This window comes from Schistocerca gregaria, chromosome 11 (assembly GCF_023897955.1).
Source record: "Schistocerca gregaria isolate iqSchGreg1 chromosome 11, iqSchGreg1.2, whole genome shotgun sequence".
Lineage (NCBI taxonomy): Eukaryota > Metazoa > Arthropoda > Insecta > Orthoptera > Acrididae > Schistocerca > Schistocerca gregaria.
Genome location: NC_064930.1, coordinates 86794424 through 86810179, shown reverse-complemented (window position 1 = coordinate 86810179; position 15756 = coordinate 86794424). Strand labels below are relative to the sequence as shown.

The window sequence follows — 15756 nt, the reverse complement described above, 5'->3', positions numbered from 1 at the left end:
TAGATTCTAAAAATTTCAGGAAAAGTTAGCCATATGGAACTAAAAGCCATTCAAGATAAAATGTTGGATGTCTTGAGATACAGTTCCATACCAAAATAAACTATGTGCCAGAAAGAAGGAAAAAATGAAAGAACTAAAGCCTTTTAAGAAATCAAGAAACCAAATTCAAGAGGAACAAGGAAAGAACCACACAATTAGGTTAAAAATTAGGCTGGAATATTATGATCACAAGGAAAACTGAATATGTAAAAAGATATTGGAGTGCAGCACTTTATTGAAGCAGAAGAGAGAGTGGACACCACACATCATATCACACACTGCATATAGCAGAATATCAAGGAATGTGTAGAAAAAAGTTCTGAGAAAATTGTTAGGATCCATACCCTGCTGAAAATTCAATAAATTCTGCACAGGACAGAAACTGCTCCTCATTTCTCCTGTAAGGAATGAAAATGGATTGCTTCCATAAACAAGGAATGAAAACACAAACATTGATTATGTCACTGATTCATGAAGAATTCTAAAAATGGAGAACCCGGTTGGAAAAGGAATCTTTGAAATTCACAGAGTTTGAAATTATAATCTTGACAAATATATGTTGAAAAGTAAAGTGGATAACAGCCTAAATTCTATCCTAATGGACCAAATACTCAGGGTATGACAAATCATACAATAAGATGTCGAAAAAGGAACTCAAAATGAACTACTGCTCAGCGGTACCACATGACGCAAAAAAGACAGTATGCCAAGATTTACTGTGCCTGTCACATGAACTGTATGGCCACTTAACAGAAGTCATAATTCAGTGGGTGGAAATATGTGTCTAGGATTCACAATGGTAGAATGCGAGGAAGGGTAATCAAAGAACGATGATGACAAATACAAGATTTACTGCCAGAAACAGAAAATAATCAATGTAATGGACACCAGCCCAGTGGAGATGGACATGGGAATCAGTGCAGAAATATGACATGTGCAGGCAGGACAGAGTGTGAGACTGATTCAGACAATTAAAGATATGAGAAGTGATGGCCAAGAGCACAAAATGATCAGCCAAACAATAAGAAACTAGAAAACACCCACTAGATCCATAAGGGGTCCATGCTGGGATGAATCTTGTAGGGTGATGGAAAATAACAAAGCCAAAATATGTACATTTGATTTAGAGAGAGAATGTAAACAAACAACAAGGAGAACTAGAAAAGAGAAGTGAAATAATGAAGGCTAAAGTAGTGATCATACCAGTGACTGAAGTTAAACTGAAGAAGATTTAAGCATTGTTACACTTGGCTAGGCACCTTTGTGTAACAGCAAGAGTTTAGACAGTGACAAATGAAGTTGTTTGGACAGTACCAAAAAACATTAGTAGTATCTGTAAATAATTAAGTACTAATTACAATGCCATTAGCAGACATACAGCATGAGATCATTAACTGCATACAAAACTGTACAAAAACTAAAAAAATAAGAAGTCAGCAGGACTAGATGAAGTACAAACCTGTGGATTAAAACAAAGTGCAGAGAGCATACTAGAATTCTTTACAAAGATATTAAATGACTGAGTTGCACCTGGAAACTTTTGCCAATAAATAAAATATGCAAGACTGATGCCACTCCCAAAGAAAGTTACTGCAGATGAAATAAACTGTAGTGCCAAATATCATCCTGGACCACTGCAAGCACACACAAGTGCTGCAACATAAGGCATGAGCTCGACTAATGTCTGAAGGAGTGCTGGAGGGAACTGACACCATGAATCCTGCTGGGCTGTCCACAAATCTGTAAGAGTAATAGGGGGGTGGACATCTCTTCTGAACAGCATGTTGCAAGGGATCTCAGATATGATCAATAATGTTCATGTCTGGGGAGTTTGGTGGCCAGCAGAAATGTTTAAACTCAGAGGACTGTTCCTGCATCCACTCTGTAGCAATTCTGGACATGTGGGGTGTTGCAACATCCTGCTGGAATTGTCCAAATGCATCAGAATGCACAATGGTTGTGAATGGATGCAAGTGATCAGACAGGATCCTTATATATGTGTCATCTGCCAGAGCCATATCTAGACATGTTAGAAGTCCCATGTCAATTCAACTGATCACTCCCCACACCATTACAGAGCCTCCACCAGCTTGAACAATGCCCTGCTGAGATGCAGGGTCTGTGGATTCATGAGGTTGTCTCCATACCTGTACACATCTATCTGATCGATACAATTTGAAACAAGACTTTCCATTCATCAACAGTCCAATGTCAGTGTCGATGCACCCAGATGACATGTAATGCTTTGTGTCATGCAGTAATCAAGGGTTCACAAATGGGCCTTCAGCACCAAAAAGCCCATATTGATGATGATTTGTTGAATGGTTCACACACTGACACTTATTGATAGCCCAGCATTGAAATCTGCAGCAATTCACAGAAGGGTCACATTTCGGTCATGTTGAGCAATTCTCTTTAGTTGTTGTTGGTCCAATTGTTGCAGGATCTTTTTCCAGCTGCAGTGATATCATAGATTTGATGTTTTACTGGATTCCTGTGTGCATCACAGGCAACTTTGTAGAGCTGCCTATTGCTGTTGATAATAATGCTACTAAACCAGGTGGAATCATCACAAATATGTAGTTGTGAGGGTAAAAGGGCACTTTATGAAATAAATAAGAGTTGGTAGGCATTAGTACTACCAACAGCTTTTATAATTGAGCAAGCATGACCAATTAAAGTTAGGATTCATCAAAAAGGAAGTTCGAGTTTATTACTCAAAATAGTAGAATGATTCTGGTTTCAGTTTGTCACATTTTTTATGTTTGAGGAACTTCTGTGCCATTGTTTAGGAAGTCTATATGCATCCATCTTTACCAGCCTTTCCTTGTCGTCTGCAGTGCCATGAATCATACTGTGGAGTCCCTTCTACAGAAGTGCCATCATTTGGACTTCCCAACAATAATCAATATGGCTTTGATGTACAGCCCAAAATATGAGACAGTCTACATAGAGAGGCTGTACAAAGCTACCATACTGCACAGTCCAACAAAGTACTGTTAACAAGTTACTCTATAGATAATAAATGTTCAGCATTTGACCTTGCACTTCGTAAACAAACCTGTATTCTACGAAGACTTGAACTAAGAATGGTCAAAATTAATTAGGAACAACTGTGCTAAAGGTAAGGCATTACCAGACAGCAGTAATGACATCTGTATAGCACTAAATTATTTTGTGCCATCATCATCACATCAAATAGTAAATAGTGTTGTTATTTACAAAGAATTTCGAGGGTATTTTCACTGAATGCAATTTAATTACCACAAAATATGAGTGATTTGAGCTTGATAACATCTATAAATAAGTGGTTACCTGGTAAGTCAAGAAAAGTAGGCAAGCCGTCACAATATTACATGGTAATTACAATACGTCAGGGTGATTATTTGATATTAAATGCCTAAATTTCATTCAATGGTTGCAAAAAATAGACATTTAATTCCAACAAAGCAGTTTTCCACTATGACATCAAAATTTATTTTGATTAAGATGATTTAGTAACTTTGGGTACATCTGTCTGCCAGCAAGTACCTCACCTACAGCTGGCAATGTTCCCAAGTTCTATGACTACACACCACAATGCTGTGTGGCAGCACCCAACGCTGCATGCTGAGACAGTGTCCTCAGCAGAAGTAGCAACCAGAATAATTTGCATAAGGCTATCTGATGCGTTAATTACATTGCATTGTGTATAACAGTGTGTAACACAATGCTTTGTGTTATTTGACAAGCTACATCTTTAGTAGAAATTTGATTATGAAAGCACGCACAACTCATAACATATACTGGCTACAAGTTAGTATAAATACAATAAGTGATGCGAAATTACTCAGCAAAAATGCCTTTCATAAATGAAATTATATTAGAGGGATTCAACAAGAAGTATTTGAGCAATATTCACAAATAAATAATGAATTCACAAATTTAGAAGAGCAAATGAATAACATTTTCAAAAATGTGATACAATGTGTCTGATTTCAAATCTCAAAAGAAGGCAGAATGGCTCAATTAGGGAAAGAGATTAGACATGGAATTTAAACATGTAGAAGAGACAGATTTATGACCGCAAAAGTAGAGGAAAAGACAGATAGCAAAGGAAGTTAGTACATACACATATACACAATGTAAAACAGGTACATACAATATTGCAATGAACAGAACACTAAAAACTTTATAGTGCAGTATTGTGCAAAGAAACATGGACAACACCACAAACACTACAAGAGGTGACGTAGCACTAACACAGACAAGTGAGAACAACTGTTACCTGTAAACAACAATACAGTAAACAACAATGGTGTCATGTGTAGTGAGTCACCATCACGAGTTGCGCAAGTTCGGCACAAGATGGTAGAGCAACCAGACTGGCAGACCAGCCGAGGGCAGACAAGAAGGGTTTTACTGCAGATGAATTTAACATGTACATTAATTTTGAAATCGAATTTAAATCAAAATACTAGGAAAGAAAGACAACATGAGAGAGAGTGAGAGAGGAGATAGTAGCACAGGGATATACTGCAAATCAATGGGATATAAAGGAGACATCGGGAGAGAGACATTTATAGATATTGATAGTGAGTGGGGAGATGCTGTGTGTGATGTCTTAACTAAAATGAGAGACTGTGTAAAAGAATTTAGAACATTCTGTGTTAAAAGAGCACAAATATGCTCACATATAAAAATCTTTTGCGAGTAAGGTGTTGGCAGCTGGTTCCCCATTTCTCTCTCAGAGTCTTTTAAAGAGTAACACATTTGCCCTTTTTTGTGCTCCAAGAGAACCCGTTTTCCAGTGGTTGATAATATGTTTGGAATCTGCTCTTTGACTGAAAAGCAGACAAGAGTAACTTGTGCTAGGTAGCCGGCATATAGCAATTGGGGCTTAAATACATTGCAGAATGTAGAGATTCATACTGCTATAATTATTGAAAGTGGAGATACAAAATCTGAGCACAACATGACCCAAAATTTCTACAAGTAGTACTTCTGTTCTACATAAACACTCTCATGAAAACGTAATTCTTGTGAATGAATTTATATTAGTGTTTCAGGTAGCAGAAAGTTCTGAAATGTTATCACACTTGTAGCCAAGAAGCATCATATTTTCCCTTCATTTTCACTTGACTACAAAAAACAAATATACAGGCATCATGACAAAGTATACAAGTATTCTGGTAAATGTAAATTTCGATATAAAGATTCAATTGATTTCCAACACATATCATTATACCCATCACTATGAAGTTACGAAATAATAGATATGAGACATTTATATGAAACACAGAAAGATTAGACACATATGAATGATGAGAAAAGGAAGAGTGTGAGTTTCTTATACAGAAATCTTTCTCAAATCTGTCTGGAATGGTACATATTACCATACATCTCTTCATGTAGGATTTAATTAGGATATGATATTTTGCACTAAAATTCAAATGTTTTCAAACATGTTTAATTTTGTGTGACAAATTATAAATGGAAGATATTGATGTCTGTTGACACTGCATTCAGTTTCAAATTAACAGTCCACTTTATTTACTTTCTGTAACTGAAAGCTTTTTCATTGTGCTTATTCATTGATTGAGAGTTTCATAAATCTGTTACAATAAAAACTTTGCCCACTGAATTCTATAAAATGCTGCTCACAACTTGAAAGGAAGAATAACTACAGCAATGAAAACTTTATAAGTTTGAATAAGTTTGATTTTATTGGTGTTCCATACTAAAAATATTCCTATTTCGTACTGAGGATGCACCTTGTCACTTTGTTATTTTATCAGTTTTGTTTTACTGCTGATTTGCGGAATAGGTAAAAGTATAAAACTATGACATTCTTCCCTGGTGCAAAGAAATAACCAAATTCACATAGAAATGTATTTTGGATCACATTATCTTACATCATTACTGCCTATTGATGCAAAAACACAGGAAATTAATAAGCAATATGTTGCATGCAGTTTTCCAATGAGCTAACAAGAATCAGTACTTTTTAAAAATAATTCAATGAATAATGAAAACTTTACCATTGGCTGTGTGGTGCACATCTTTTTGAGGCTGGCTCCTGAAACATTAGACAAATTCAAATAATTAAAAAAGTAAAAGAAATACAAACAAAGCACTACTATTCAGATACAACTGATATTCCATACTGGTAATCCACAGGAAAAATAACTTACAATGTATACTATGGGTGAAGCTGCTGGAAAATCATTCTGGAGTGTAATTAGCAATCTTCGAAAGGGAGGTAAGAAGGAAATGACAAGTATTTTGGACAGGTCAGGAAAACTGCTGGTGAATCCTGTGGATGCCTTGGGCAGATGGAGGGAATATTTTGAACAGTTGCTCAATGTAGGTGAAAATATGATCAGTAATGTTACAGATTTCGAGGTACAATGGGATAGGAATGATGATGGAAATAGGATCACATTTGAGGAAGTGGAGAAAATGGTCAATAGATTGCAGTGCAATAAAGCAGCTGGGGTGGATGAAATTAAGTCGGAACTCATTAAATACAGTGGAATGTCAGGTCGTAAATGGCCTGAGAGTCAGGACAGGTTTCATCAGACTGGACAAAAGCAGTAATCACACCAATCTTTAAACATGGAAACAGGAAAGATTGTAACAACTACAGAGGTATCTCTTTAATCAGCATTGTGGGTAAAATCTTCTCTGCTATTGTTGAAAGGAAAGTGCGAGTATTAGTTGAGGACCAATTGGATGAAAATCAGTGTGGGTTTAGGCCTCTTAGAGGTTGTCAGGACCAGATCTTTAGCTTACGACAAATACATCTACATCTACATCTACATCCGTACTCCGCAAGCCACCTGACGGTGTGTGGCGGAGGGTACCCTGAGTACCTCTATCGGTTCTCCCTTCTATTCCAGTCTCGTATTGTACGTGGAAAGAAGGATTGTCGGTATGCTTCTGTGTGGGCTCTAATCTCTCTGATTTTATCCTCATGGTCTCTTCGCGAGATATACGTAGGAGGGAGCAATATACTGCTTGACTCTTCGGTGAAGGTATGTTCTCGAAACTTCAACAAAAGCCCGTACCGAGCTACTGAGCGTCTCTCCTGCAGAGTCTTCCACTGGAGTTTATCTATCATCTCCGTAACGCTTTCGCAATTACTAAATGATCCTGTAACGAAGCGCGCTGCTCTCCGTTGGATCTTCTCTATCTCTTCTATCAACCCTACCTGGTGCGGATCCCACACTGCTGAGCAGTATTCAAGCATTGGGCGAACAAGCGTACTGTAACCTACTTCCTTTGTTGTCGGATTGCATTTCCTTAGGATTCTTCCAATGAATCTCAGTCTGGCATCTGCTTTACCGACGATCAACTTTATATGATCATTCCATTTTAAATCACTCCTAATGCGTACTCCCAGATAATTTATGGAATTAACTGCTTCCAGTTGCTGACCTGCTATTTTGTAGCTAAATGATAAGGGACCTATCTTTCTATGTATTCGCATCACATTACACTTCGCTACATTGAGATTCAATTGCCATTCCGTGCACCATGCGTCAATTCGCTGCAGATCCTCCTGCATTTCAGTACAATTTTCCATTGTTGCAACCTCTCGATACACCACAGCATCATCTGCAAAAAGCCTCAGTGAACTTCCGATGTCATCCACCAGGTCATTTATGTATATTGTGAATAGCAACGGTCCTATGACACTCCCCTGCGGCACACCTGAAATCACTCTTACTTCGGAAGACTTCTCTCCATTGAGAATGACGTGCTGCGTTCTGTTATCTAGGAACTCCTCAATCCAATCACACAATTGATCTGATAGTCCGTATGCTCTTACTTTGTTCATTAAACGACTATGGGGAACTGTGTCAAACGCCTTGCGGAAGTCAAGAAACACGGCATCTACCTGTGAACCCGTGTCTAAGGCCCTCTGAGTCTCGTGGACGAATAGCGCGAGCTGGGTTTCACACGATCGTCTTTTTCGAAACCCATGCTGATTCCTACAGAGTAGATTTCTAGTCTCCAGAAAAGACATTATACTCGAACATAATACGTGTTCCAAAATTCTACAACTGATCGACGTTAGAGATATAGGTCTATAGTTCTGCACATCTGTTCGACGTCCCTTCTTGAGAACGGGGATGACCTGTGCCCTTTTCCAATCCTTTGGAACGCTTCGCTCTTCTAGAGACCTACGGTACACCGCTGCAAGAAGGGGGGCAAGTTCCTTCGCGTACTCTGTGTAAAATCGAACTGGTATCCCATCAGGACCAGCGGCCTTTCCTCTTTTGAGCGATTTTAATTGTTTCTCTATCCCTCTGTCGTCTACTTCGATATCTACCATTTTGTCAACTGTGCGACAATCTAGAGAAGGAAGCACAGTGCAGTCTTCCTCTGTGAAACAGCTTTGGAAGAAGACATTTAGTAATTCGGCCTTTACTCTGTCATCCTCTGTTTCAGTACCATTTTGGTCACAGAGTGTCTGGACATTTTGTTTTGATCCACCTACCGCTTTGACATAGGACCAAAATTTCTTAGGATTTTCTGCCAAGTCAGTACATAGAACGTTACTTTCGAATTCATTGAAAGCCTCTCGCATAGCCCTCCTCACACTACATTTCGCTTCGCGTAATTTTTGTTTGACTGCAAGGCTTTGGCTATGTTTATGTTTGCTGTGAAGTTCCCTTTGCTTCCGCAGCAGTTTTCTAACTCGGTTGTTGTACCACGGTGGCTCTTTTCCATCTCTTACGATCTTGCTTGGCACATACTCATCTAACGCATATTGTACCATGGTTTTGAACTTTGTCCACTGATCCTCAACACTATCTGCACTTGAGACAAAACTTTTGTGTTGAGCCGTCAGGTACTCTGTAATCTGCTTTTTGTCACTTTTGCTAAACAGAAAAATCTTCCTACCTTTTTTAATATTTCTATTTACGGCTGAAATCATCGACGCAGTAACCGCTTTATGATCGCTGATTCCCTGTTCTGCATTAACTGATTCAAATAGTTCGGGTCTGTTTGTCACCAGAAGGTCTAATATATTATCGCCACGAGTCGGTTTTCTGTTTAACTGCTCAAGGTAGTTTTCAGATAAAGCACTTAAAAATATTTCACTGGATTCTTTGTCCCTGCCACCCGTTATGAACGTTTGAGTCTCCCAGTCTATATCCGGCAAATTAAAATCTCCACCCAGAACTATAACATGGTGGGGAAATCTACTCGAAATATTTTCCAAATTATTCTTCAGGTGCTGAGCCACAACAGCTGCTGAGCCCGGGGGCCTATAGAGACATCCAATTACCATGTCTGAGCCTGCTTTAACCGTGACCTTCACCCAAATCATTTCACAATTCGAATCTCCGTCAATTTCCTTCGATACTATTGCACTTCTTATCGCTATAAAATAATGGAGAAATGTTATGAGTGGAACAGGGAATTGTATCTGGGCTTTATAGATCTAGAAAAGGCATACGACCAGGTTCCTAGGAAGAAGTTATTGTCTGTTCTACAAGATTATGGAATAGGAGGCAAACTTTTGCAAGCAATTAAAGATCTTTACATGGATAGTCAGGCAGCAGTTAGAGTTGACGGTAAATTGAGTTCATGGTTCAGAGTAGTTTCAGGGGTAAGACAAGGCTGCAACCTGTCACCACTGTTGTTCATATTATTTATGGATCATATGTTGAAAACAATAGACTGGCTGGGTGAGATTAAGAATATGAACACAAAATAAGCAGTCTCACATATGCGGATGACTTAGTTGCGATGGCAGATTCGATTGAAAGTTTGCAAAGTAATATTTCAGAGCTAGATCAGAAATGTAAGGACTGAGGTATGAAGATTAGCATCACCAAAACGAAAGTAATGTCAGTGGGAAAGAAATATAAATGGATTGAGTGCCAAATAGGAGGAACAAAGTTAGAACAGGTGGACGGTTTCAAGTACTTAGGATGCATATTCTCATAGGATGGCAACATAGTGAAAGAACTGGAAACGAGGTGTAGCAAAGCTCATGCAGTGAGCGCTCAGCTACGATCTACTCTCTTCCGCAAGAAGGAAGTCAGTACCAAGACTAAGTTGGCTGTACACCGTTCAATCTTTCGACCAACTTTGTTGTATGGGAGCGAAAGCTGGGTGGATTCAGGTTACCTTATCAACAAGGTTGAGGTTACGGATATGAAAGTAGCTAGGATGATTACAGGTACTAGTAGATGGGAACAATGGCAGGAGGGTGTCCACAATGAGGAAATCAAAGACAAACTATAGATGTAGCAGTCAGGGCGAACAGGCTTAGATGGTGGGGTCATGTTACACGCCTGGGAGAAGCAAGGTTACCCAAGAGACTCATGGGTTCAGCAGTAGAGGGTAGGAGGAATCGGGGCAGACGAAGGAGAAGGTACCTGGATTCGGTTATGAATGATTTTGAAGTAATAGGTTTAACATCAAAAGAGGCACCAATGTTAGCACTGAATAGGGGATCGTGGAGGAATTTTATGAGGGGGCTTTGCTCCAGACTGAATGCTGAAAGGCATAATCAGTCTTAAATGATGATGATGATGATGATGATGATGATGATGTATACAGAAAAGGCTGCAGCACACATATAACATCCAGGTACACACCAGAAAAGCAGTTAAGTGAGAAACAGAAAACTGTCTGAATGGATCCAGAGAAAAATGTAGTCGCACTGGATGTGAGATGTGCATTCGCATATGCCTGGAGATAAATTTCATCTGATGGTCAGCAATACTTCGAATGAGTTCAAGCATCACATATGGCAATTTAGCAAGGAGTACAGGAGTACCAGACAACCACATGGTTTCCAGAATGAATCTTTCACTCTGCAGCAGTGTGTCCACTGTTCTGAAACTCCTTGATGTATGTTTCAAGATTACAGTCCAAGTCCAGTACACAGTTTTAATCTCCCAGGAACTAACTTTCAACCTTATTGTAGCTTAGCTGGCTGGAAGTAAAAAAATTATTTAAAATTTGATTTATATCCATTCACTTGCCAGAAGCACAATCAATAAAGACATACACATGATTCTGCAGCCACAACTGTATCCAAAATATTAGGATAATGTTCAATTACAGACAAAAAAATATCAATATGGTTCAACACATTCATATGTTCCATTTTCAAAGCTACTTTCTTACTTTGTATATAATGTGAAACCACTGAAGGATGGCATACACTTAATCATAAACCGACATTTTTTCCAATTGAAGCAAATTGGGCGAGTTCATTTTTAATACTAATGTTTTGATTGCTACATCATTATAATCACACAGCCAAAATGTACTTTAAAGGTTATATTATACTAAATACAACCATTATACACAACAAGTAATAATCCATGGATGAGGCATTTCCAAGGCACAGTATAGAATAGGAAGTCATAAAAGGTGTGCAAATATACATTTCAAATGATGCAGATAATATGAGCATTGAGCAAGAAATCCTAGAAGTCCAGAAAAACTGAAACTCTGTGCTTTTCAGCTGACCTCTGACCATCTATAGCTTATTAATTGGTTAGTGTGTGTGTAGATGTAGCTATGAGGTAATTCATGAACATCACCAGCTGCAGCAGCAGTAGTAGCAGCAGCCACAGCCATTTGACTTGTCCTGCCGAACCAAAACTTTAAAGAGACATTTTCATGAATTACATTCTTCAAGTATACACATACACTCCCCCTTCCATCTAATTTTCATTAGAGTAATAACTGTCTCTTCAGCACTAGTCTATTTTCAAATTCATTTCTACATTTTACTGACTCAAGTTGTTCTCAGTATTCATCTCTTTTTCGCCTGTTGAGAAACCCTTTTGAGCAGTTTTCATATTAAAAGTAATGCTTCACTGAAAAGTCTAAATTAACAATAAATTGTAGGTTACACTCTCTCATATTTCATGATTTACATGAGGTTTGGCACAAGAGTGCTGTAAAGACTGCACCTGGTGTGGAGGTGGCCTGTGTAAGGGTTGGGGGAGGGATGGGTTTTGAGCATCAGATGGGAAGCCACTTTGAAATGATAAGAAATAATTGAAGGAAGCTCATAGTATATTCTGCAATTATAGAATTCAGAAAAGGTTTGCACTATGGAGAATGTGAAGTTTGCCTGCCAGACTAGGAGCTGGGGGCCTAAATAAAAACAAATGGGGAATTCAGGAGATGGCAGTTCATACCTACATAGCTGCTGGACAATCCAAGGGGCAGGAAGTCAGACTTATCACTGAATTACATCGAATAAACCAAAACTGGCTAAGACCCCTGTAGAGTAGAATTCTAGGAAAGGTAATAGACCTTTTATTCTACTCTAGGAATATTCCTCCCACCCGCCCGCCTATACACACACACACACCTGCCTTAATACTTCTGAAATCTTACATTACAAGGAAGTAGGTTAAAAAATTTAAAAAGGGAAATAGATAGATTAAAATTAGATATAGTGGGAATTAGTGAAGTTCAGTGGCAGGAAGACCAAGACTTTTTGATCAGATGAATACAGGGCTATAAATACAAAGCCAAATAGGGGTAATGCAGGAGTAGGTTTAATAATGAATAAAAAAAAAAGGAGTGCAGGTAAGCTACTACAAACAGCATAGTGAACAGATTAATGTGGCCAAGACAGACACGAAGCCCACGCCTACAACAGTACTACAAGTTTATATGCCAACTAGCTCTGCACATGATGAAGAAATTTATGACGAGATAAGAGAAATTAATCAAATAGTGAAGGGATATGAAAATTTAATAGTCATGGGTGACTCGAATTCAGTAGTAGGAAAAGGAAGAGAAGGAAACGCAATAGTTGATTATGGATTGGGGAAAAGAAATGAAAGTGGAAGCCGTCTAGTAGAACTTTGCACAGATCATAACATAATCATAGCTAACACCTGGTTCAAGAATCACAAAAGAAGGTTATATACATGGAAGAAGAATGGAGATACTGACTGGTTTCAGATAGATTATATAATGGTAAGACAGAGATTTAGGAACCAGGTTTTAAATTGTAAGACATTTCCAGGGGCAATGTGGACTCTGATCACAATCTATTGGTTATGAACTGTAGATTAAAACTGAAGAAACTCCCAAAACTTGGGAATTTAAGGAGATCGGACCTGAATAAACTGCTAGAACCAGAAGTTGTACAGAGTTTCAGGGAGAGTATAATGGAAAAATTGATAGGAATGGGGGAAAGAAATACAGTAGAAGAAGAATGGGTAGCTTTGAGGGATGAAGTAGTGAAGGCAGCAGAGGATCAAGTAGGTAAAAAGAGGAGGGCTAGTAGGAATCCTTGGGTAACAGAAGAAATATTGAATTTTATTGATGAAATGAGAAAATATAAAAATGCAATAAATGAAGTAGGCAAAAAGGAATACAAAAATCTCAAAAATAAGATCGACAGGAAGTGCACAATGGCTAAGCAGGGATGGCTAGAGAAAAAATGTAAGGATGTAGAGGCTTAACTTACTAGGGTAAGATAGATACTGCCTACAGGAAAATTAAAGAGACCTTTGGAGATAAGAGAGCCACCTGCATGAATATCAAGAGTTCAGGTGGAAACTGAGTTCTAAACAAAGAAGGGAAAGCAGAAAGGTGGAAGGTGGAAGGAGTATATAGAGGGTCTATACAAGGGTGATGTACCTGAGAACATAATTATGGAAATGGAAGAGGATGTAGATGAAGATGAAATGGGAGATATGATACTGCATGAAGAGTTTGACAGAGCACTGAAAGACCTGAGTCAAAACAAGGCCCTGGGTGTAGACAACATTCCATTAGAACTACTGACAGCCCTCGGAGAGCCAGTCCTGAGAAAACTCTACCATCTGGTGAGCAAGATGTATGAGACTGGCAAAATACCATTAGACTTCCAGAAGAATATAATAATTTCAATCCCAAAGAAAGCAGGTGTTGACAGATGCAAAAATTACCGAACTATCAGTTTAATAAGCCACAGCTGCAAAATAGTAACGCCCATTCTTTACAGACAAATGAAAAAAACTGGTAGAAGCTGACATCAGGGAAGATCAGTTTGGATTCCGCAGAAATATTACAACACATGAGGCAATACTGACCTTACGACTCACCTTAGAAGAAAGATTAAGGAAAGGCAAACCTACGTTCCTAGCATTTGTAGACTTAGTGAAAGCTTTTGACAATGTTGACTGGAATACTCTCTTTCAAATTCTAAAGGTGGCAGGGGTAAAAAACAGGGAGCGAAAGGCTATTTACAATCTGTACATTAACCAGATGCTAGTTATAAGAGTCAAGAGGCATGAAAGGGAAGCAGTGGTTGGGAAGGGAGTGAGATAGGGTTGTAGCCTCTCCCCGATGTTATTCAATCTGTATAATGAGCAAGCAGTAAAGGAAACAAAAGATAAATTCGAACTAGGTATTAAAAACCATGGGGAAGAAATAAAAACTTTGAGGTTCACCAATGATATTATAATTCTGTCAGAGACAGCAAAGGACATTCGGACAGTGTTTTGAAAGAAGGATATAAGATGAACATCAACAAAAGTAAAACGAGGATGATGGAATGTAGTCGAATTAAGTCTGGTGATGCTGAGGGAATTAGATTAGGAAATGAGACACTTCAAGTAGTAAAGGAGTTTTGCTATTTGGGGAGCAAAATAACTGATGATGGTCGAAGAAGAGAGGATATAAAATGTAGACCGGCAATGGCAAGGAAAGTGTTTCTGAAGAAGAGGAGTTTGTTAACACTGAGTACAGATTTAAGTGTCAGGAAGTTGTTTCTGAAAGTATTTGTATGGAGTGTAGCCATGTATGGAAGTGAAACATGGACGATAAACAGTTTGGACAAGAAGAGAGTAGAGGTTTCGAAATGTGGTGCAACAGAAGAATGCTGAAGACTAGGTGGGTAGATCATATAACTAATGAGGACGTATTGAATAGGATTGGGGAGAAGAGGAGTTTGTGGCACAACTTGACTAGAAGAAGGGATTGGTTTGTAGGACATGTTCTGAGGCATCAATGGATCATAAAATTAGTACTGGAGGGCAGCATGTAAGGTAAAAATCGTAGAGGGAGACCAAGAGATGAATACACTAAGCAGATTCAGAAGTATGTAGGTTGGAGTAGGTACTGGAAGATGAAAAAACTTGCACAGGATAGAGTAGCATGGAAAGCTGCATCAAACCAGTCTTGGGACTGAAGACCAGTACAAGAACAAAGGAAGTACACAAAATACTAATAAGTAAACCCGCTGTTCAGAATACGATAATTTTGAACTAACTCTTGGAAGAACAGAAATATTTTGTTCTAACTTAGTGCTGGTCCAACAGACAGATCCAAAAGAAAGATTGGAAATATCTATTTTACTTTATTAGGTCTTGCCTCACATTGTGCGTTTGTTTGTTGGCAAACCATTTCTGTGTACATAGGATGAGTCCTTACCATATGAAATCACTACACGTGAGTGAAAGTATTCAATTTTTTAACCAATTTGGGGATGCAAAAACCTTTTCCCAGACATCTGAGAACAGTGTTGGTAATATGTAATCTCATTGTCTGACTACTCTTGCAATAGCATTCTCTCATGACTGTGATTAAGCGTAACGTAAGTATGGGACTGCACACCTATTCCACAATAAACTAACATAGGTTGAATCAATGGCTTTTTTATGCAAGAGCTATTAGTACAGATTTAGCTGACATGGAATCCAGTGCTATTTGGAGGTGTATGATTACCAAAGTGTTTATTCACACTTA

The 15756-nt window shown here is 38.4% G+C and overlaps 1 protein-coding gene across 2 annotated transcripts in view; it reads right to left on the bottom strand.

Moving 5' to 3' along the window:
- LOC126295244 (zinc finger protein 664-like) overlaps positions 1–15756 on the bottom strand; it is a 179728-nt gene that overhangs the window by 42800 nt on the left and 121172 nt on the right. For both annotated transcript variants that reach the window (XM_049987599.1, XM_049987600.1), the window contains one exon: positions 6060–6097. In XM_049987599.1, coding sequence (XP_049843556.1) covers positions 6060–6097 — 38 coding nt within the window. The remainder of the gene's footprint in view (positions 1–6059; positions 6098–15756) is intronic.